The 25,379-nt window shown below is 49.1% G+C and overlaps 1 protein-coding gene across 1 annotated transcript in view; it reads right to left on the bottom strand.

Annotated features, from left to right (window-relative positions):
• Positions 1-377: 377 nt before the first annotated feature.
• The window catches only part of LOC125518713 (methyl-CpG-binding domain-containing protein 2-like), a 55,914-nt gene continuing 30,912 nt past the window's right edge, over positions 378-25,379 (bottom strand). The window contains exon 4 of the mRNA XM_048683541.1: positions 378-520. Within this exon, the coding sequence (XP_048539498.1) occupies positions 378-520 (143 nt within the window). The remainder of the gene's footprint in view (positions 521-25,379) is intronic.

Here is a 25,379-nt window from a genome sequence, read left to right as displayed (position 1 = left end):
CTGGGGACGGCCCTGGGGCCGGCGGCTGGAGACCAACTCGGCCCCAGGCCGATGCTTTGCGCCGGCTCACCCCCAGGGGGCGATTTTAGGCGCCCCCTGGGGGGGCCAACGGCTGGAGATACTCTCACAGCACACGAACATAGTGAGGTAAAAGCAATGTGGCAGTTTCAATAACTTTCTGCAACAATGTCATCTGTTGATGTCGATGTCCCAATAACTTTCTCAGTTCCAGCCAAGCTGGAGCAAACTATGGCATAAAGGGAGTGACCTTAGCTAAGGTAGAATACATACAGTAAGATGATACAACAAAATAACACATTTCAAGTCTGACGTTTGAACATCACTTATAGAGCATTTTCCTTTCTTTCTGGAGAGCATCACTGGTTTAGTTTTCTCTTTTTGGAGAGCATCACTGGTACTTGTAGAGCTAGAGTCACTGGTATGTGAGTTACTGGATTGGCTTCTCCATGAGGGACCGGCATGTAGTTGTGCACGGGATCCTCGTGAACCGGAGGTGGCACTGAAAATAAGAGCATGCCATCAGATAAATAACAAATCATGTGTATCAAATTATCAGATGGTTGCACAGGGTGGCATTGAACCTAGGAACGCCATTTATCACTTGAGCCAGAAGAGAAGACAAGCAAGCTAATCACATCAAGACGTCGTCTGTTGTGCAAGGGTCATTGTATGCAAGTATACTAATAGATGGAAACAACAGACATCACCAACCACCAATGAACCCCACATAGTGATTCTAAATTTCCAACAACTGCTACAAGATCCCTAAATCGCTTGCTAGTTGCAAGAACTTAATCTAGGAGTGGTGCTATAATCAACACGGGTACTAGAAGTCACCCACCTGGCTGTCTGTGTTATGCAGCTATATATAGGCAGCATGGATTAACATAACTCTCATATAGTTTATATTCATGTAAAGGGATATAATCCATCAGCCACTAGTGCGTGCAATGGTCTATGTTATGTTAAACTGTATATTGTTAGGATATAGGAGTCTGTTAATATATGTACTTATCTCCTGTAACTACCTGTAATATGTGCCCTAGTTGCATCCATATAAATACATCCCTAGGCCACCATGTTGGGTGCGCCGATCCAATCTATTTCCTCTCTATTTCACATGGTATCAGGCCTACCCGCTTGATCGCACGATGGGCTCCCCTACGGCTTCCGCTTCCTCCTCCTCTACCGTAACCACGCTCTCCCTGCCCGACGCCTTCAATGGGCCGCCGGCTTCTGCTGTTCCCCCTCCCTCCGCCAGCCTGATCACCGCCAAACTTACCACCTCCAATTTCCTCCTTTAGAAGGCTCAAGTCCTTCCCCCTCTGCGCATAGCCGGTGCCACGGGCTATGTCGATGGCTATCTTCCGGCTCCTGCCAAGCTTCTCGACCCCGATGACAAGGGGGTTTGTGCGCCTAACCCGAAGTATGCCACCCGGTTCCGCTAGGACCAAATCGTCCTCGGCTATCTCCTTGCCTCTCTCTCTCTCTCTCTGACGAGGTATTGCAGCAGCTGCATCGGCTGGAAACTTCTCGTGCCATCTGGGCTCATGTCGAGGAGATGTGCACCACCCACTGCTGCGCTAGCATCGTTCAAATCAAACTGGACATGGCCGTCTTCAGGAAGGGCACCCTCTCCATGGCGGATTACTTCGCCAAGATCCGCTCCAATGCCGACCAGCTCGCCGCTGTTGGCCGCCCATGCGCGAAGAAGACATCATCACCGCTGTCATCACCGGCCTCGACAGCGACTACGAGCCTCTCATCACGGCGTATACTACTCGTCCCGAGGGCATGACGCTTGGTGAGTTCTACTCCCATGCGATCTCCTTCGAACAACGTCGCGAGTACAACGCGGCATATCTTCATCTCCAGCATGGCGGCTCCTCCGTCAACTACGTCGCCCGGGACCCCAACGGCAACACCAACAACAACACCAATCGGGGCAAGGGCAACTACCGCGGCAAGAGCCGCGGCAACTCCGGAGATCGTGGTGGCTACAACAACAATTCTCGCGGCAGTGAGCGCGGGAACCGTGGTGGCAGCGGCTCGCGCCAACAAGGCGACTATGGCGGCAATCGCAGCGGTGATCGCGGTGACTACGGTAACCGTGTTCAGTGTCAGCTCTGCCACGACCCTGGTCACTACGCCTAGGAGTGCGGTCAGCGCTACAACCATGCGTTCCAACCGCAACAGTCCAAGATGGTTGGCCTTGATGCTGTGTCTCCTCCCTCCATCCTAGGTGATCCGGCTTGGTTCAGTGACACCGGGGCCACGAACCACATCACCGGCGATCTGGATCGCCTCACGATCCGGGAGAACTATCCAGGCAGAGACCGCATCCACACAGCTGACGGATCAGGTTTGCACATAGCTCACCGTGGTCATGCAATTCTTCCTACCCCTTCTGCTAATCTTCAACTTCGCAATATCTTGCATGTTCCTAACGCTGACAAAAACCTTCTCTCTGCCAATCGCCTTGCTGTTGATAATCATGCTTATCTAAAGTATTATCCTACTCATTTTCTTATGAAGGATTTGATCACCAAGAAGGTTCTACTTCAAGGCAGATGTGAAATGGGCTTTACCCCATTTGGCCATCATATCATCATGCTCTATCTTCGGTTAGGTTGTCAGCAGAAGATTGGCATACAAGGCTTGGCCACCCTTCCACTCAAGTCGTTCAGCACGTTTTATCATCCAATAAAATAGCTTCTTCTAGTCGGTCTATGACCCATGTGTGTAATGCATGTCAACAAGGCAAAGCACACCAGCTTCCTTTTCCTAGATCCTCGAGTGTTTCTTCCTTCCCATTAGAACTTATTTTTTCGGATCTGTGGGGACCTGCCAAAACATCATCTGGTGGGTTCCAGTACTATGTCTCATTTATCAATGATTATAGTAAATTTGTGTGGATTTATCTTCTCAAGAGAAAATGTGATGTGTTTGATGTTTTTCGTGACTTCCTTGCTCATGTTGAATGCCTTTTATCTCGCAAGATTTTATGTGTTCAATCCGACTGGGGTGGGGAGTACGAGAAGCTTAGCAACACATTTTTTCATCAACTTGGCATTATGCATCATGTATCTTGTCCACACACACACCAGCAAAATGTTAGAAAATAATCTAGCGTGACAGATCACTAGGGCCGAGTCGTTCTAAAGTTGAGTTAGAACTACGGCTGTAGTGTTAGTTTTTCAGTTTCGTCAGTTAGCGTTTTTCTCGTTTCAGTTAGACAGTGCCTGAGGATGTGGCATGTGCGATCCCGAGGCCCTTAGCTCGCGGCATGAGCATGCCCATGATCGTGGGATGGCACGATCTAGTATTGGGGGCTATTCTTGATATGTTTTTCCCGTTCATCAAGTGAATAAGAAGAGAGAAGCAGAAAAGCAGCAGGCGATTGCGCTGCGACAAAAAGTTCAGTCTTGTGTGTGTGTGTGTCTTCGCCATTGATAGAGCTTTGAGCTCAGAGATAACAATTGGTATCAGAGCCGTTCTTCGGTCTAGGGCATGGTCGGGGACGATTCCGGCAGCAAGTCGCCACCGATGCCGCGCGCAAAGGTCTCCGACGGCTCAGAGCTAGTTGTGGCAGAGAGATCCATGGCGCGGGTGGTGCGCGACACCGGCGGCGCGGTGTGGCCGCAGCTGACGAGGACCAACTACACCGACTGGGCTGTCCTCATGCAGCTGATGATGGAGGGGCGTCACCTCTGGGACGTCGTGGTGACGGGCACGGCGGAGCGCAGCGACGATCGGCTCGCGCTCGAGGCCATCCTGCGTGGAGTGCCACCGGAGATGGGGCCTACTCTCGCCGGCAAGGCCACGGCGAAGGAGGCGTGGGAGTCCGTCAAGACCATGCGTCTCGGTGTGGCTCGCGTCCGCGAGGCCAAGCTCGCAACCCTCACCAAGCAGTACAACGACATCCGTTTCGCCGACGGCGAGACGATCGACGACTTCGCCATGAGGATCACGAACATGGTGGCCCAGATGGCGCAGCTCGGGGAGACCGTTCTGGAGAAACGCATCGTCCGCAAGTTCCTCTCCGTCGTCCCGAAGAGGTATTCACAAATCGCTTTGTCAATCGAGACGCTTGCTGATCTGGATACTCTCCCCGTGGAGGAGCTCACCGAACGGCTGAGAGACGCCGAGGAGAGGTACGATCTCGACCAGGGGGACCCAGGCGTGGGGCGCCTCATGTTCACGGCCGAGGAGTGGCTCGCGCGCATGCAGTGCAGTGAGATCGACGGGTCCGGAGGCAGCGGATCCGGCTCAGGTCGCGGCGGTGGACGCCGTGGAGGCGGCGGTGGGCGCGGCTCCGGCAGTCGCGCAAAACCCACGGACCAGTGCCGTCACTACAAGAAGTACGGGCACTGGGCGCGTGAGTGCAGGACGCGCCTCCGCGAGGAGCGCAGGGAGGCAAACCTTGCCGAACAAGGTGGGCACGCCGCGGACGGGCATGACGACGACCCGACGCTCCTGATGGCAGTGATCGCCGCGACCCCGACACAGGCACGGGGGAGCACGTCATGCTCAACGAGGAGCGTGCAGAGGCGAACCTGGGCGCTGAGGAGCCACCGTGCGACGGTCTCTGGTTCTTGGACACCGGCGCGTCCAATCACATGACCGGCGATCGGTCGGCGTTCGCGGAGCTGGATGAGGGCGTCACTGGGAGCGTCAGGTTTGGGGACGGTTCCAGCGTGGCTATCCGTGGCCGCGGCACGGTCACGTTCACCGTGTGCAGCGGCGACCACCGCGCCCTCACCGACGTCTACTTCATCCCGCGCCTCAAGACGAGCATCATCAGTCTCGGACAACTAGACGAGCATGGCTGCACCACCAAGATCCACGACGGCGTCCTGACGTCATATGATCGCCGCCAGAACAAACTGGCCCAGGTACGCCGGAATGGCAGGCGCCTATATGTTGTGCGCCTGGATCTTGCACACCCTGTTTGCCTGGCAGCACACGGCGGTGACAAGGCATGGAAGTGGCATGCCAGGTTCGGCCACCTGCACTTCGACGCACTCCGGCGCATGGGGCGCGCTGACATGGTGCACGGGATGCCGTTGGTGGACCACGTCGAGCAGATCTGCGACGCATGCTTAGTGGGGAAGCAACGGCGTGCTCCGTTTCCCTCTCAGGCATGCTACCAGGCGGCAGGGCCGCTCGAGCTGGTTCACGCCGATCTATGTGGACCCATCGCACCGGCCACTCCCGACGGGAAGCGCTACTTCATGCTCATCGTCGATGATCACAGCCGCTATATGTGGGCTATGCTGCTGCCAGCGAAGGATGTTGCTGGGGCCAGCATCAAGCACTTCGTCGCCGCAGCGGAGGCAGAGCAAGGTGCACGACTACGCGCGTTTTGGACGGACCGGGGCGGCGAGTTCACCTCCAGCGCGCTCGGCGAGTACTTTGCAGATCAGGGCATGCAGAGGCATCTGACGGCGCCCTACTCACCGTAGCAGAACGGTGTGGTGGAACGGCGTAACCAGACCGTCGTCGGCATGGCGAGGAGCATGCTCAAGGCGAAGAACATGCCGAGCTGTTTTTGGGGGGAGGCCGTGGCGACTGCGGTGTTCATTCTTAACAGATCTTACACCCGCAGCGTCAATGGCAAAACCCCGTACGAGGCATGGTACGGCAAGAAACCTACCGTGCAATTCCTGTGCGTCTTCGGCTGCATCGCCTACATCAAGAACACGCGACCAGGGCTGAAGAAGCTCGACGATCGCAGCACCAAGATGGTCTTCATCGGCTATGAGACGGGCTCGAAGGCGTACAGAGTGTACGATCCACTGACCAAGCGTGTGTACACGTCGCGCGGCATGGTGTTCGATGAGGGCGCAAGCTGGGACTGGGGCACCGTGGGCGAGCACACGGCGGAGCCGCTCGTCATCCACCACGAGCTCCCATTAACCACTGGAGGGCGGAGCGTGCACACCGCGGAAGGCGATCCGAGCGGGGACCGAGAGGAGGCCACGACACCGTGGTGGACTCACCAGCCACGCCCAACAGCGGGACTGTGGATGCTGCCCCCGCCACGCCCCAGAGCGCGGCCATGTCTCGTTCTCCATCAACACCGTGGACCCGCGAGTCTACAGCTTGTTCGGACGGCTCTGGCGGCGGGACGCCTCCGGACGAGGCTCCAGGGGCGATCGAGTTCGTCACACCACCCACGACACGGCATGACTCGTACGACGCCAACGATGATCCGTTCGCGGGGCATCGCTTCCGCCACCTCGCAGACGTGTACAGTGGCGCGGCCAAGTCGTCTGCACCCGAGGAACGCCTACTGCTGGCTGAAGAGGAGCCAGTCACATTTGCAGAAGCTGCGCCCCATGAGAGCTGGCGTAGCGCGATGCTGGAGGAGCTGGCATCTATTGAGGAGAACGGCACCTGGACGCTCACTGATCTGCCTGCAGGTCACACGGCCATTGGCCTCAAATGGGTGTTTAAGCTTAAGAAGGATGCCGCAGGTGTCATCGTCAAACACAAGGTGAGGCTCGTGGCAAGGGGCTTTGTGCATAAGGAGGGCGTGGACTATGACGACGCGTTCGGGCCCGTGGCAAGGCTGGACTCAGTGCGCGTCATGGTCGGCATGGCGGCTCAGCGTGGCTGGGAGCTGCATCATCTGGACGTCAAGTCGGCCTTCCTCAACGGCGAGCTCAAGGAGGAGGTCTACGTCAAGCAACCCCCTGGCTTCGCGCGGAAAGGTGAAGAGCACAAGGTTTATCGCCTCCACAAGGCGCTCTACGGGCTGCGGCAGGCACCGCGGGCTTGGAACGCCAAGCTCGATCGCACGATGCGACAGCTTGGGTTCGCGAGTTGCCCGTCAGAGCATGCCATGTACACGCGAGGCGAAGGACAAGCACGGCTCCTGGTTGGCGTGTACGTCGACGACCTCGTCGTCACTGGAGCCGACGCCGAGGCGATCCACGCTTTCAAGGCGGAGATGATGGGCAGTTTCTGTATGAGTGACCTCGATTTACTCAGCTTCTACCTGGGCATAGAGGTGAAGCAGGGGGCCGGGGAGATCACTCTGATGCAGACGGCGTATGCCGGCGAGCTCTTGGAGAGGGCGGGCATGGCGGACTGCAACCCAACGCACGTGCCCATGGAGCCGCGTCTCAAGTTGAGCAAGGAGGGACCAGAACCGCGTGTGAACGCCACGAACTACCGCAGCATCATCGGAGGGCTCCGCTACCTCACCCACACGCGGCCAGACATCACCTTCGCGGTGGGTTACCTGAGCCGGTTCATGGAGGCGCCGACCACGGCGCATCTGGCCGTCGTCAAGCATCTTCTTCGCTACATCGCTGGCACACGTAGGTATGGGTGCAAGTATATCAAGGGCAGCAATGTGGGGCTTATTGGATACAACGACTCGGACATGGCCGGCGACATTGACGATTGCAAGAGCACGTCCGACAACATTTTCTTCTTCGGAGGAGCGCCGATCACTTGGCAGTCTCAGAAATAGAAGATCGTTGCGCTGTCTTCGTGCGAAGCCGAGTACGTGGCCGCGACGACCGCGGCGTGCCAGGGCATCTGGCTGAGCAGGCTCTTGGGTGACTTGTTGAAGGAGAAGGCCGGCGCCGTCACAGTCTTCGCCGACAACAAGTCGGCGATCCAGTTGTGAAAGAATCCCGTCTTCCACGACCGAAGCAAGCACATTGATGTTCGATACCACTTCATTCGAAGGTGCGTGGAGGAGGAGAAGACCAGGGTCGAGCACATCGCCACCGGCGATCAGCTCGCTGACATTTTCACGAAGTCACTTGGGCGCACGCGGCTTTTGGAGCTGCGCGCGCGCATCAGCATGGTTGAGGTTTAAGCTCTCTGTCATGACTAGCTTAGGGGGAGATTGTTAGCAAATAATCACTAGGGCTGAGTCGTTCTGAAGTTTAGTTAGAACTGCGGCTGTAGTGTTAGTTTTTCACTTTCGTCAGTTAGCGTTTTTCTCGTTTTAGTTAGACAGTGCATGAGGACGCGGCATGTGCGATCCCGAGGCCCTTAGCTCGCGGCATGAGCACGCCCATGATCGTGGGATGGCACGAACCAGTAGCGGGGGCTGTTCTTGATCCGTTTTTCCCGTTCATCAAGTGAATAAGAAGAGAGAAGCAGAAAAGCAGCAGGCGATTGCGCTGCGACAAAAAGTTCAGTCTTGTGTGTGTGTCTGTGTCTTCGCCATTGACAGAGCTTCGAGCTCAGAGATAACACAAAATGGTTCTGCTGAAAGGAAGCACCGTCACATTGTTGACATGGGGCTCTATTTACTATCACATGCGTCTATGCCGCTACGGTTTCGGGATGAGGCCTATCTCTCGGCATGCTATCTTATTAATCGTCTACCTAGTCGTGTCATTGGCAACCTTAGTCCAATGGAAAAACTGTTCACCACCAAACTAGACTACATGTCGCTTCGTACGTTTGGTTGCGCTTGCTGGCCCAATATGCGTCCCTACAACACACACAAACTCGCCTTTCGATCCCAACAATGTGTGTTCGTTGGCTACAACATTTGCCAAAAAGGGTATAAATGTCTTCATCTACCCACGGCTCGTGTTTATATCTCTAGAGATGTCACGTTTGACGAAAAAGTTTTTCCTTTTGCCAACCCATCCTTTTATTCCCGCACGACCACATGAACTATGGTATATCTACTCTGTCTTCCAACCTGGATGCAGGCTCTCCTTCGGCGCAGAAGATCCCCGGTGTGCCAGGCGCTCCCGCGTCTCAGGCAGATCCGGGCACAGGATCCGGAGCTGATCCGGCCTCGAATCGCGCAGCCGCGCCAGACAGCGACATCGACGCGCCAGGCGACCGTGGGGAGGCGCCCCATCCGTTGGCCCACGTGGCGGCCTTTGATGGCCCGGTCGCCACCCCGCACGGCCTGTCCCCCTCAGTGGCGGGGCCCGCCACTGGCCCGGCTCCCTCCGTGCCCGACACGCCACAGGCTGCTGCCCACGTGCCTGGCAGGCAGTCGGTGGGCCGGGCCGGTCCCGCGACAAACACGCCTGCGTCGCCTGTTCCCTCCTCAGGATCGCCGCCAGATTCTCCTGCTGCATCCGCTGGCAACACGGGATCCTAGGAGGATCCGATTCCCTCCTCGGCTGCTGCTCCCAGATCCTCTGCTCCGGCACCTCCTGCCCATGCAATGGTCATGCGCACACGTGATCATACTCGCTAACTTGCTCATCGTACGGATGGTGCTGTCAACTATGATCCATCCCGCCGTGCGTTCCTGGTCTCCAGGGAACCCCGTGATCACCGTGAGGCCTATGCATCTCCTGCTTGGCGTGATGCTATGCAGTTTGAGATTGATGCTCTTCGTCACAATGGTACGTGAACCCTAGTTCCCCCCCCCACCTCATGCCAACGTAATCGACTGCAAATGGGTTTTCAAAGTAAAGTACAAGGCTGATGGTGATAAACCACAAGAATAAGGTATCGCAACAGCTTTCGAGGGTAGAGTATTCAACCCAAATTTATTGATTCGACACAAGGGGAGCCAAAGAATATTCCCAAGTATTAGCAGCTGAGTTGTCAATTCAACCACACCTAGAAACTTAGTATCTGCAGCAAAGTGTTTAGTAGCAAAGTAATATGATATTGATGGTAATGGTAACAAAAGAGTAATGAAAGCAAAGTAATGTTTTTGGTATTTTGTAGTGATTGTAACAATAGCAACGGGAAAGTAAATAAGCGTAAACAAGTATATGGAAAACTCGTAGGCATCGGATCAATGATGGATAATTATGCCGGATGCAGTTCATCATGTAACATTCATAACATAGGGTGACACAAAACTAGCTCCAATTCGTCAATGTAATGTAGGCATGTATTCTGAATATAGTCATACGTGCTTATGGAAAAGAACTTGCATGACATCTTTTGTCCTACCCTCCCGTGGCAGCGGGGTCCTAATGGAAACTAAGGGATATTAAGGCCTCCTTTTAATAGAGAACCGGAACAAAGCATTAGCACATAGTGAATACATGAACTCCTAAAACTACGATCATCACCGTTAAGTATCCCAATTATTGTCACTTCGGGGTTAACGGATCATAACACATAATAGGTGACTATAGACTTGCAAGATAGGATCTAGAACTCTCATATATTGATGAAAACATAATAGGTTCAGATCTGAAATCATGGCACTCGGGCCCTAGTGACAAGCATTAAGCATAGCAAAGTCATAGCAACATCAATCTCAGAACATAGTGGATACTAGGGATCAAACCCTAACAAAACTAACTCGATTACATGGTGAATCTCATCCAACCCATCACCGTCCTGCAAGCCTATGATGGAATTACTCACGCACGGTGGTGAGCATCATGAAATTGGTGATGGAGGATGGTTGATGATGACGACGGCGACGGATCCCCCTCTCCGGAGTCCCGAACGAACTCCAGATCAGCCCTCCCGAGAGGTTTTAGGGCTTGGCGGCGGCTCCATATCGTAAAACGCGATGATTTTTTCTATCTTATTTTTTCTCCCCGAAAGCAGTTATATAGAGTTGGAGTTGGAGTCGGGGGGTTTCCAGGGGGGCACGAGGTAGGGGGCGCGCCCTAGGGGGGGGGGCGCCCCCACCCTCGTGAGAAAGGTGTGAGCCCCCTGGTCTTCATCTTTGGCGAGGATTTTTTTATTATTTATTGTAAGATATCCCGTGGAGTTTCAGGTCATTCCGAGAGCTTTTGTTTTCTGCACATAAAACAACATCATGGCAATTCTGCTGAAAACAGCGTCAATCCGGGTTAGTTCCATTCAAATCATACAAGTTAGAGTCCAAAACAAGGGCAAAAGTGTTTGGAAAAGTAGATACGTTGGAGACGTATCAACTCCCCCAAGCTTAAACCCTTGCTTGTCCTCAAGCAATTCAGTTGACAAACTGAAAGAAATAAAGAAAAACTTTTACAAACTCTGTTTGCTCTTGTTGTTGCAAATATGTCAAGCTAGCATTCAAGTTTTCAGCAAAGATTATAACTAACCACATTTGCAATAATTCTTAGGTCTCATGATTACTCATATCAATCACGTAATCAACTAGCAAGCCATAATAATAAATCTCGGATGACAACACTTTCTCAAAACAATCATAATTTGATATAACAAGATGGTATCTCGCTAGCCCTTTCTGAGACCGCAAAACATAAATGCAGAGCACCTTTAAGGATCAAGGACTGACTAGACATTATAATTCATGGTAAAAGAGATCCAATCATAGTCACACCCAATATAAATTAACAGTAATGAATGCAAATGACAGCTGCGCTCTCCAGCTAGTGCTTTTTAATAAGAGGGTGATGACTCAACATAAAAGTAAATAGATAGGCCCTTCGCAGAGGGAAGCAGGGATTTGTAGAGGTGCCAGAGCTCGGTTTTGAAATAGAGGTGAATAACATTTTGAGCGGTATACTTTCATTGTCAACATAACAACCGAGAGATGGCGATATCTTCCATGCTACCCACATTATAGGCGGTTCCCAAACAGAATGGTAAAGTTTATACTCCCCCTCCACCAACAAACATCAATCCATGGCTTGCTCGAAACAACAAGTGCCTCCAACATACATCAGGTCCCAGGGGGAGTTTTGTTTGCAATTATTTTGATTTAGTTTGCATAAAGCATAGGACTGGGCATCCTGGTGACCAGCCCTTTATCTCGTGAGTGAGGAGCGGAGTCCACTCCTCTTGAGAATAACCCGCCTAACATGGAAGATACAGACAGCCCGAGTTGATCCATGAGCTATTCGAGCATACAAAATAGGATGATTATTTGAAGGTTTAGAGTTTGGCACATACAAATTTACTTAGAACGGCAGGTAGATACCGCATATAGGAAGGTATAGTGGACTCATGTGGAATAACTATGGGGTTTAAGGAGTTTGGATGCACAAGCAGTATTCCCGCTTAGTACAGGTGAAGGCTAGCAAAAGACTGCGAAGCGACCAACTAGAGAGCGACAACAGCCATGTACATGCATTAAAATTAATAAACATTGGATGCAAGCATGAGTAGGATATAATCCACCATGAACATAAATATCGTGAAGGCTATGTTGATTTGTTTCAACTACATGCATGAACATGTGCCAAGTCAAGTCACTTAAATCATTCAGAGGAGGATACCACCCTATCATACCACATCATAACCATTTTAATAGCATGTTGGCACGCAAGGTAAATCATTATAACTCATAGCTAATCAAGCATGGCACAAGCAACTATGATCTCTAATTGTCATTGCAAACATGTTTATTCATAACAAGCTGAATCAAGAACGATGAACTCATCATATTTACAAAAACAAAAGAGGTAGAGTTCGTACCAGCTTTTCTCATCTCAGTCAGTCCATCATATATCATCATAATTGCCTTCCACTTGCACGATCGAACGATGTGAATAATAATACGAGTGCACGTGCATTGGACTAAGGTGGAATCTGCGAGCATTCAATAAACAGGAGAAGACAAGGCAATATGGGATCTTTTGTCAGATAAACAATAATGCATATAAGAGCCACTTCAACAATTTAATCAAGGTCTTCTCCTACTCACCCCCAAAGAAAAGAAAAGTAGTAAAACTATTTACACGGGAAAGCTCCCAACAAGCAAAAGAAGAATAGAAAATATTTTTGGGTTTTCTTTTTAATTACTACTACAGCATGGAAAGTAAATTAATTAAAAGCTACAACTAATTTTTTTGGTTTTTTCTTAAGGTTTATTAAACACACAAGAAGAAAGCATAAAAGGAAATAAACTAGCATGGATGATACAATGAAAAAGTATGAGCACCGACATCTAGCAATGAGTGTGTGTGAACATAAATGTAATGTCGGTGGGAAATACGTACTCCCCCAAGCTTAGGCTTTTGGTCTAAGTTGTTCTATGGCCACGGCTGGCCTGGCTGATATCCATAATAATAGTTGGGGTCATACTGAGATGCAGCGGCTATCGCCTCCTGAGCAGCAGCGTGGCGACGAGCGGCCTCCACTCTCCTCTCGTACTCATCTGCCTCCTCTCTGGTAATAGTATATCCTCCTCTTGCCTGATAATCAAAGAAAGCAGGAGCAGGGAGAGTAATATGGACAGCACGACGTCTGTCAAAGATTAGTCGGTACTGGAGAGGTGATTCGTTCCTCTCGACAAAATGGTGGGAAACCATAGAATCAAAATCTAAATAAGCAGGAGGCAACTCCATGTCTCCTTCACGAATGTCTATCTCAAGAAATTTAGCTAAGCGGGTTGCATAAATTCCTCCAAAGAAATCTCCATTATGTTTATTATGATGCAACCTACGAGCTACAATGGCTCCCATATGATAAGATTGGTCTCCAGACACAGCACTCCTGAGAATGCTAAGGTCGGGGACACACATGTGACATGCTTCATCCTTAGCATTTATGCTCCTACCTATGAAGAGAGCAAAATAATGTATAGCAGGAAAGTGAATGCTCCCTATGGTAGCTTGCGTTATATCTCTGGATTCCCCTACAGCTATACTAGCAAGAAAGTTTCTAAATTCAGATTTAGGGGGATCCCTAACACTACCCCATTGTGGAAGTTTGCAAGCAAGAGTGAAATCCTCTAGGTCCATGGTATAAGATTTATCATAAAGATCAAACATGACTGAAGGAGAATTACGTGAAGATGAATACTCAAACCTCCTCACAAAAGAGCTTGTGAGCTCATGATACTGGGGGCATTTGTCTCCCTCAAAGTCCTCAAGATCGGCATTACGCAAATATGCATTAAATTCTTCTTTAATTCCCGCTTGATCCATAAAATTTTCAGAAGGCCACTCACAAGGACGCACTGGAGCGTCTCTTGGTGGCTCTTTGTCAGCATCACGCATTGCAAGCCTGGGTCCTTGCTTCTTTAAAGAACCACCTTGGAACATTTTCCTAAGCATATTTCTTCCTCTGAAAAATTCTGAATTTTTTTAGTAACTTCAAAATAAAAGTAAACCAAACTCAATAGTATTGATAGCAACTACTCCTACAAGTGCCTAGGGCCTATATCATGCATCAAAACTACTTTTGACCATATAAATTTGACATGCAAGCTCAAGAACAGGGTCACCTAAGCAACACAAATTTGCAATGAATAAAACACTAGAACAAAAACTAATTGGACCAATGGAGGAGTCACATACCAAGGAACAATCTCCCCAAGCAGTTTTGTGAGAGGTGCTTTGAGCAAGGAGATCGAAAATGGCAGCAAAACGAGCTTGGACTCAGGTTTGAGTTGGTTTTTTCGTGTTTGGGGGAGGAAGATGAAGTGTGTGGCTGGAAGAATAAGTGGAGGAGGGCCACCATGGGCCCATGAGGCAGGGGGGCGCACCCTAGGGGGGTGGGCGCGCCCTCCACCCTCGTGGCAAGGTGGTTGGCCCCCTGGTGTGTTCTTTGTTCCATAAATCCTCAAATATTCTATAAAAAAATCATATTTAATTTTCAGGGCATTTGGAGAACTTTTATTTTTGAGGTATTTTTATATTGCACGGATAATCAGATAACAGACAGAAAATTATTTATTTTGTTTTATTTCAACTAAATAACAGAAAGTATAGAGAGGGTACATAAGGTTGTGCTTCTAGTTTCATCCATCTCATGCTCGTCAAAAGGAATCCACTAACAAGGTTGATCAAGTCTTGTTAACAAACCCATTCCGATTAACATGAAACCGGAGAAATTTCAAATAACACTAGGTTACCTCAACAGGGATATGCACATCCCCAATAATAAGTATATCATATTTCTTATTGACGGTAGGAAGAGGAAATTCAAAACCTCCAAATATAATCGATGGAATTTTTCTGATAGAATTGATACTATGAACTTGAGGTTGTTTCCTCGGAAAGTGTACCGTATGCTCATTGCCATTAACATGAAAAGTGACATTTCCTTTGTTGCAATCAATAACAGCCCCTGCAGTATTAATAAAAGGTCTTCCAAGAATAATAGACATACTATCGTCCTCGGGAATATCAAGAATAACAAAGTCCGTTAAAATAGTAACGTTTGCAACCACAACAGGAACATCCTCACAAATACCGACAGGTATAGCAGTTGATTTATCAGCCATTTGCAAAGATATTTCAGTAGGTGTCAACTTATTCAAATCAAGTCTACAATATAAAGAGAGAGGCATAACACTTACACCGGCTCCAAGATCACATAAAGCAGTTTTAACATAGTTTCTTTTAATGGAGCATGGTATAGTAGGTACTCTTGGATCCCCAAGTTTCTTTAGTATTCCACCCTTAAAAGTATAATTATCAAGCATGGTGGAAATTTCAGCTTCCGGTATCTTTCTTTTATTTGTAATAATATCTTTCATGTACTTAGCATAAGGATTTGTTTTGACTATATCAGTCAATCGCATACGCAAAAATATAGGTCTAATAATTTCAGCAAAGCACTCAAAATCCTCATCATCCTTTTTCTTGCATGGTTTAGGAGGAAAAGGCATGGGTTTCTGAACCCAAGGTTCTCTTTCTTTACCATGTTTCCTAGCAACAAAGTCTTTCTTACCATAACATTGATTCTTTGATTGTGGGTTAGCAAGATCAACAACAGGTTCAATTTCTACATCATTATCATTACTAGGTTGAGCATTAATATGAACATCATCATTAACATTTTCATTAGGTTCATGTTCATTACCAGATTGTGTTTCAGCATCAAACATAGATATATCATTTGGATTATCAGGTGGTTCAGCAATAGGTTCACTAGAAGTTTGCACAGTTCTGTCATTTTTCTTTTTCTTCTTTTTAGAAGAACTAGGTGCATCAATTTTATTTCTCTGAGAATCTTGCTCAATTCTCTTAGGGTGGCCTTCAGGGTATAAAGGTTCCTGAGTCATTCTACCAGTTCTAGTAGCCACTTTAACAGCATAATCATTTTTCTTACTATTCATCTCATTGAGCAATTCTTTTTGAGCTTTAAGTACATGTTCTACTTGAGTGGTAACCATAGAAGCATGTTTGCTAACAAGTTTAAGTTCACCTCTAATATTAGCCACATAATCACCCAAGTATGTAATCATATCAGCATCTTGTTTTAATTGTCTACCAGAATAAGAATTGAAGTCTTCTTGCTTAAACATAAAATTATCAAACTCATCCAAGCATTGACTAGCAATTTTAGTAGGAGGGATTTCAGCTTTATCATATCTATAGAGAGAATTTACCTTTACTACCTGTGTCGGGTTATCGAGTTCTGGAGGTTCTTCAATAAATAAAGGATTAAGATCATATATTTCTTCATCAGGCGGTAAATTAAGACCATGTATTTCTTCAATAGGAGGTAAATTCTTAACATCTTCAGCTTTAATACCTTTTTCTTTCATAGATTTCTTTGCTTCTTGCATATCTTCAGGACGGAGACATAGAACACCTCTCTTCTTCGGAGTTGGTTTAGGAATAGGATCATTAATTGGAGTAGGAGCTGGCTCAGGAGCTGGCTCAGGAGCTGGCTCAAGAGGTGCCCAATTATTTTCATTTGTCAACATATTATTCAATAAGATTTCAGCTTCATCCGGTGTTCTTTCCCTGAAAAGAGAACCAACACAACTATCCAGGTAATCTCCGGAAGCATCGCTTAGTCCATTATAAAAGATATCAAGTATTTCATTTTTCTTAAGAGGATGATCAGGCAAAGCATTAAGTAACTTGAGAAGCCTCCCCCAAGCTTGTGTGAGACTCTCTTCTTTAATTTGCACAAAGTTGTATATTTCCTTTAAAGCAGCTTGTTTCTTATGAGCAGGGAAATATTTAGCAGAGAAGTAATAAATCATATCCTGGGGACTACGCACACAACCAGGATCAAGAGAATTAAACCATATCTTAGCATCACCCTTTAATGAGAACGGAAATATTTTAAGGATATAAAAGTAGCGAGATCTCTCATCATTAGTGAACAGGGTGGCTATATCATTTAATTTAGTAAGATGTGCTACATCAGTTTCAAATTCATAACCATGAAAAGGATCAGATTCAACCAAAGTAATTATATCAGGATCAACAGAGAATTCATAATCCTTATCAGCAACACATATAGGTGAAGTAGCAAAAGCAGGGCCCGGTCTCATCCTAGCATTTGGAGATTGCTTATTCCATTTAGCTAATAACCTTTTGAGTTCATATCTATCTTTGCAGGCTAAGATAGCTAAAGAAGCATCTTGATCAAATAAATAACCCTCAGGAATAACAAGTGATTCTTCATCATCACTTTCATCTTCATAATCAGATTCAATATTTTCAATCTCTCTAGCCCTAGCAAGTCGTTCCTCTAGAAAATCACTAAGTGGCATAGTAGTATCAGGCATAGAGGTAGTTTCATCATAAGTATCATGCATAGCAGAAGTAGCATCATCAATAACATGCGACATATCAAAACGAATAACAGAAGTAGGTGTAGGTGTCGCAAGCTTACTCATAACAGAAGGTGAATCAAGTGCAGAGCTAGATGGCAGTTCCTTACCTCCCCTCGTAGTTGAGGGATAGATCTTAGTTTTTGGATCTCTCAAGTTCTTCATAGTGATAAACAGATATAAATCCCAAGTGACTCAAAGAATAGAGCTATGCTCCCCGGCAACGGCACCAGAAATTAGTCTTGATAACCCACAAGTATAGGGGATCGCATCAGCTTTCAAGGGTAGAGTATTCAACCCAAATTTATTGATTCGACACAAGGGGAGCCAAAAGAATATTCTCAAGTATTAGCAGCCGAGTTGTCAATTCAACCACACCTGGAAACTTAGTATCTGCAGCAAAGTGTTTAGAAGCAAAGTAATATGATAGTGATGGTAACGGTAACAAAAGAGTAATGAAAGCAAAGTAATGTTTTTGGTATTTTGTAGTGATTGTAACAACGGGAAAGTAAATAAGCATAAACCAGTATATGGAAAGCTCGTAGGCATCGGATCAATGATGGATAATTATGCCAGATGCGGTTCATCATGTAACAGTCATAACATAGGGTGACATAGAACTAGCTCCAATTCTTCAATGTAATGTAGGCATGTATTCCGAATATAGTCGTACGTGCTTATGGAAAAGAACTTGCATGACATCTTTTGTCCTACCCTCCTGTGGCAGCGGGGTCCTAATGGAAACTAAGGGATATTAAGGCCTCCTTTTAATAGAGAACCGGAACAAAGCATTAGCACATAGTGAATACATGAACTCCTAAAACTACGATCATCACCGGTAAGTATCCCGATTATTGTCACTTCGGGGTTAAGGGATCATAACACATAATAGGTGACTATAGACTTGCAAGATAGGATCTAGAACTCTCATATATTGATGAAAACATAATAGGTTCAGATCTAAAATCATGGCACTCGGGCCCTAGTGACAAGCATTAAGCATAGCAAAGTCATAGCAACATCAATCTCAGAACATAGTGGATACTAGGGATCAAACCATAACAAAACTAACTCGATTACATGGTGAATCTCATCCAACCCATCACCGTCCAGCAAGCCTACGATGGAATTACTCACGCACGGCGATGAGCATCATGAAAGTGGTGATGGAGGATGGTTGATGATGACAACGGTGACGAATCCCCCTCTCCGGAGCCCCGAACGGACTCCAGATCAGCCCTCCCGAGAGGTTTTAGGGCTTGGCGGCGGCTCCGTATAGTAAAACGCGATGATTTCTTCTCTCTTATTTTTTTCTCCCCGAAAGCAGTTATATAGAGTTGGAGTTGGAGTTGGGGGGTTTCCAAGGGCCCACGAGGTGGGGGGGCGCGCTCTAGGGGGGGGCGCCCCCACCCTCGTGAGATGGGTGTGGGCCCCTTGGTCTTCATCTTTGGCGAGGATTTTTTTATTATTTATTGTAAGATATCCCCTGGAGTTTCAGGTCATTCAGAGAACTTTTGTTTTGTGCACATAAAACAACATCATGGCAATTCTGCTGAAAACAGCGTCAGTCCGGGTTAGTTCCATTCAAATCATACAAGTTAGAGTCCAAAACAAGGGCAAAAGTGTTTGGAAAAGTAGATACATTGGAGACGTATCAGATGGCACTGTTGATCGTCACAAGGCTCGTCTTGTCGCCAAAGGGTTCAACCAATGCTATGGTCTCGATTATGATGACACGTTCAGTCCAGTTGTTAAACCGGTTACTGTTCGTCTGGTTCTTTCCATTGCTGTCTCTCGAGGTTGGTGTCTTCCCCAGTTGGATGTTCAAAATGCCTTTCTTTATGGAGTTCTTCAGGAACAGGTGTATATGCGCCAACCTCCTGGGTTTGTGGATCCTGCTGCCCCTCGGTCTCTGTGCAAGTTGTGTAAAGCTATCTATGGACTTAGACAGGCCCCCCGAGCCTGGTACTCCCGGTTAAGCTCTCGTCTACTTCAACTTGGTTATGTGGCCTCTAAAGCAGACACATCTTTGTTCATTTTTCATCATGGCAGTGTCACCATGTTTATGCTCGTCTATGTGGATGACATCATTGTGGCCAGCTCATCACCTACTACAACAACTAAGCTACTTGCTGATCTACATGCCACGTTTGCGCTCAAGGATCTTGGTCCCTTGCATTTTTTCCTTGGAGTTGAGGTGAAGTCGTCACCACGGGGGATTGTGCTCTCTCAACAGAAGTACATTGGTTACATTCTCCACCGTGCTAATATGGAAAATTGCAAAGTTTCCACCACTCCCATGTCCTCAAGTGAGAATATCAGCAAAGATAGTGGGGCACCTCTCTCTCTCGGGATGACAGTACTACATACCGTAGTTTGGTTGGAGCACTTCAGTACTTGACATTGACCAGGCCATATATTTCCTTTGCTGTGAATCGTGTTTGTCAGTTCCTTCATGCACCAACGACTATACACTTTTCAACAGCTAAAAGGATCTTGAGGTACCTCAAGTACACTCGTGGTATGAGTCTGTCCATCCGCAAGTCACCTTCAACGGTGTTGAGTTGCTTCTCTGACGCGTACTAGGCTGGATGCAGTGATGATCGCAGGTCTATAGGAGGGTTTGCTGTCTTTCTTGGTCCCAACCTTGTCTCTTGGAGCTCATGGAAGTAGGCCACAGTCTCACGTTCTAGCACGGAGTCTGAGTACAAGGCACTTGCCAACAGCACAGCTGAGATCATCTGGATACAGTCGGTTCTTGGAGAGCTTGGAGTGTTTATGCCACGACCTCCAATATTGTGGTGTGATAACCTTGGCGCCACTTATTTGTCTGCAAATCCAGTGTTTCATGCCAGGACCAAGCATATCGAGGTGGATTTTCACTTTGTTCGTGAGAGAGTCGCAGCCAAAGCATTGGATGTTAGGTTCATCTCTTCCAAGGAACAGGTTGCTGACATCTTCACCAAACCACTAGCTGAGGCATCGTTTCACTACAAAAAAAGACACATCCATGACATTTTGGGCCGAACGAAATTTTTTTCTGTCATACATATGACACTTCTATGATGATAATTGTGACAAAACCCGGTATCATCATAGATGTGGTGGGCTCCTACTTCTATGACAAAAAATCATGACAGAAAATGGGCTTTTCGTCCTGGGCGGGCCGGAGAGCAGCTGCATGACATTCTTTGGGCCGTCCATGACAGAAAAAACCATGGTAGAAGCGAGGGGGAGGAAAATTTCGAAGAGTTCCCGGTTACGGTGGGAGATCGGGGGCCGAGCGATGCGCGTTTCTCTCGTACACATATGCGCGTGTGTGCAAGGCGTTGGCTCTAACTGAACCCGAGCGAGGCGTTGGGCTCTAACTGAACCCGAGCGATTGCACTGCAGGCTACGCGTTACTGAACCCAAGCGATCAATCGATCGCTGTTAACTGAACCCAATCGAGCGATTCCTTCGCTACTGCTGCTAACTGAAGCCGATCGATGTTGCCTCTGGATGAACAATGAGCGTTGCGTGCGGGGGGGGGGGGGGTGGGGGAAAAGCTCCCGGGGGGGTGGGGGGGGGGGGGGGGGGGGTTGGATGAACAGTTCCCGGTGGGGGTGGATGAACAGGACCCCGTGGTGTTGCCTCTGGATTAACAGGACCCCGATCGATCGAGCCGGTTGGGGCTGGATGAACAGGACCCCGTGGAGGGATGGATGAACAGGACCACCCCATGGAGGGCAGGATGAATAGTAGACGGTGGAGGGGAGGATGAACAGTAGCCCATGGAGGGTAGTTGAACAGGAGCCCGTGGAGAGGGCTGGTTGAACAGTAGCCGGTGGAGTAGCGCGCGGTGGAGGCTAGATGAACAGGAGCCCGTGGATGAACAGTCGCAGGTGGAGGCTGGAGGAGGTCGACGGTGGATGAACAGTAGCTCGTGGAGGCTGGAGGGGGTCGACGGTGGATATGAACAGTATCCCGTGGAGTCTTGTTTTGCGTACGCCACACCCCTCCCGATGAGCAGGACCCCGTTTCGACCGTAGGAGGTCCGTTTCGTCCGTTTTGCGGTACGCCACACCCCTCCCAATGAACAGGACCCCCATTTCGACCGTAGGAGGTCCGTTTCCTCCATTTTGCGGTACGCCAGACCCCTCCTGATCAACAGGATCCCGTTTCGAACGTGGCCGGTCGAACACAAGGACGTTTCCTCCGTTCTGCGGTACGCCAGGCCTCGTTTCCATCGCCTATTCCGTCCAAGCCCTCTCGATGAACATGACGCATTCCGTTGCCTCCCCATGAACACGACGCATTCCGTTGCCTCCCCATGAACACGACAACGACGCTGTTTCTCCGTTCCGACCCAGCTATTTACACGATCCCTGGCCGTACGTATGCGCGAGTAGGCGATCAAGACCCCGCCCGTATGTACACATACGTGGCTGTATTTTATTTCTTGCACCCTGGACGCTGTACGTACGTGTAAACGCTATGTGCGCGCCTCTACTACGACACATGCACGCCTCTATATCAACCAGTATGTACGTACACGTTCGCGACCAAAATGACAACGCTACGTACTCTTCGACCAGGTGGGTCCCGACTGTCAGGCACTTCCTTGCCTGCGAAGATGTAGCTAGTGGGTCCCAGCAGTCAGGGGGCGAATCGTTTTTTTGCCCAGACGCACTTCCTTGCGTGCGAAGATTTAGCTGGTGGGTCCCAGCAGTCAGGGGGAAATGTTTTTTTGCGAAATACAGTGGCCCGTCTGGTGGTTCCCAGCTGTCAGGTGGAGGGATCATTATTTTCCGCGTAATAAGGAGGCACTTCCTTGCTGTGGCCGTGGACCCAGCTATCAGCCTCTCCACGTACAGTCCACGTCCGATGGAAGTCGTTCCTTGACCATGTTGACCACGCCGCGCCGAGATCACCAGGGCGGTGGACGACGGCGAGAACTAGGAAGGGGACGACACAGAGGCAGGGAAGACTCGGCAGTTGTTTCCCACGCGGAGGGGAGTACGACTGTACGAGGATTTACTGGTTCGTCTGCCGTCTCCGGAGAATAACAGCAGGTGTGGGTGAGTAGAGGGATGGCTAGGCCAGCGATGGGAGTACGGTCGGGCGGTGAGGCCTACGCGGCAGCACAGCCGGCCGCGAGGAGGAGGGAGCAGGCAGTTCCGCCGGCGCTTGTTTGAGCGGCTGGAGCAGGAAGAGCAGAGATTGAAGAAGGCACGACGGCCGTTGGATGGCATCCAACATCAGTGCTTGTGCGTCAACCTTTTTTTTAGGAAAGCCTCAAATCTGTGGAAAACAACATACAACCCATCTGCCATTATTTCTAATAATTTATAGCCCATTTGCTAGTTCTTAAGGTTTTTTTGGAGCCCATATTCTTTTTGTTAGCATTACAGCCCATATTGTGACAACGGTTAAAAAATAATACGAAATTTTGCATATTTCGGTGCGATCCGAACTGTTTTTAATCCCGAAATTTCGATTCACATTCAAACTGATTTTAAAAATAAATGGATATCAATATAAAATCCAACAAATTCTCCACGCATAAAAATTAATGTAATTTAAAATCTTGAAATGAAAAAAAAGATATTTGAAACTAATTGCCGGTTTGATGTGTTTTAAAAATGTACAACCCATTGCTCATTACTGATGGGCCATTTTCTCGGCCAGCCGAATGAAAGCTCTCCTCGTCTTGAAAGATTTGCAGCCCAACAGGCCTGACAAAGCGACTTACTTGGCAAATCAAAAAAAACTAGGCTGTGGCCATGGACCCAGCTGTCAGCCTCTCCACGTTCAGTACTCTTCCGATGGAAGTCGTTCCTTGACCACGTTGACCACGCCGCGCGGAGAGCACCACGGTGGTGGACGACGGCGAGGCCTATGAAGGGGACGACGCGGGAGTGGAAGCCCGCACGGAGAGGACTACGAGGGTTCACTGGTTCGGTTGCGGTGTGAGGCTGTCGTCGCCGCAGGGCCTGGCCAGCGGTGGGAATAGTAGGGGGCAGTGAGGCCTCTGCGGCAGCACAGCCGGCCACGGGAGGCAGGAGCATGCGGCACGAGCGGCGCTGCTTTGGGCGGCTGGAGCAAGAAGACCAGAGGTTGAAGAAGCACTACGGTCGTTGGATGGACATCGTACGGTTATTGGAGCTAGAATCGTTCATATTGACTAAGTTGACAAAGCCCTTCGTCCCCGTCAACTTAGTAGGCCCACAAGTTAGCCTCCCAGCAAGGTGGGTCCCAACTAGCCGGGGGAGTATTCATTTTTTTGTGCGTAATAAGGAGGCACTTCCGGTGGGTCCGAGCTGACAGCGGGGGAATGTTTTTTTTCACGAAATACGGTGGCCCGTCCGGTGGGTCCCAGCAGTCAGGGGGAAATGATTTTTTTTGCAAAATACTGGTGGCCCGTCCGGTGGTTCCCCGCTGTCAGGTGGAGGAATAATTATTTTCCGCATAATAAGGAGGCACTCCCTTGCGGCTGCCGTGGACCCAGATGTCAGCCTCTCCACGTATAGTACTCTTCCGATGGAAGTCGGTCGTTGACCACGTTGACCACGCCGTGTCGAGAGCACCAAGGCGGTGGACGACGGCGAGGACTAGGAAGGGGACGACTCGGAGCCGGGGAAGACGCAACAGTGGATGCCCACGCGAAGACGAGTACGAGGGTTCACTGGTTCGGCTGCGGTGTGAGGCTGCTGTCGCCGCAGAATAACAGGGGGTGTGGGTGAGTAGAGGGATGGCCTGGCCAGCGGTGGGAGTAGTAGGGGGCGGTGAGGCCTCCGCGGCATCACAGCCGGCCACGGGAGGCAGGAGCATGCGGCACGACCGGCGCTGGTTTGGGCGGCTGGAGCAAGAAGACCAGAGGTTGAAGAAGCACTACGACCGTTGGATGAATATCGTACGGTAACAGGAGCTAGAATCGTTCATATTGACTAAGTTGACAAAGCCGTCCGTCCCCGTCAACTTGGTAGGCCCACAAGTCAGCCTCCCACTATGCTGGGTTCTAGCTGGCAGGGGGAATATTCATTTTTTGTGCGTAATAAGGAGGCACTTCCTTGCGTGCGAAGATAGCTGGTGGGTCCGACATGTCAGCGGGGGGCACTTTATTTCATGAAATACAGAGGCCCTTCCGGTGGGTCCCAGATGTCAGGTGGAGGAATCATTATTTTGCGCGTAATAAGGAGGCATTTCCTTGTGTGCGGCCGTGGACCCAGTTGTCAGCCTCTCCATGCACAGTCTACTTCCGATGGTGTCGTTCGTTGACCACGCCGCGCCGAGCGCATCCAAGGTGGTGGACGACGGCGAGGCCCCGGACAGCAATGAGCTGGAGATGGGAAGATGCGGGAGTAGAGTCGCAGACAGAGAGGTGTATGAGGGTTAACTGGTTCTAGTGCGGTGTGGTTCGGCAGTCGGTAGAGAAGAACAGGAGGTGTGGAGGGGTGGAGGGGTGGAGGGATGGCCTGGCCAACGGTGGAGTAGCGCTTCATAGCGAAGCGTGCAAAGCAGAGCTGCTAGCAGCAGGAGGCGGGAGGTGGTCCCAGCGGCGCTGGAGGAAGAAGACGAGAGATTGAAGATGGATGTCGGTCGTTGGATCTAAATCCAACGGCTAACATGTCAGAATTATTTGTTGACTAAATTGACAACGACTTGCATTGGCTTCGACCTATTGTCCCACATTTCAGCCTCCAAAAATGTGGCACGTATTCAACCCATTTTTTCAGAATTTACAGTCTTTTTTTGCGCGGTAGAATTTACAGTCAATTTGATCTTTTTTTTGAATTACAGCCATTAGCTGGGCCGGGTGAACAAATAATGTAGCGTCCATGCGGCCCGTTTATTTTATTTCCTAAAAATTATAGCCCATTTGCACTTTCTCGAAATACATGACTTTGCTGGGTTGATTCTAATTATAATGTTGGGTTGGGCCAGCAATGTTATCAAAAAATAAAAAGGTGCTGAGCATTTTGTTATAAAT

Source organism: Triticum urartu, chromosome 7, assembly GCF_003073215.2.
Source record: "Triticum urartu cultivar G1812 chromosome 7, Tu2.1, whole genome shotgun sequence".
NCBI lineage: Eukaryota > Viridiplantae > Streptophyta > Magnoliopsida > Poales > Poaceae > Triticum > Triticum urartu.
The sequence above is the reverse complement of the archived record's forward strand: the minus strand, read 5'-3'. Positions and strand labels throughout refer to the sequence as shown.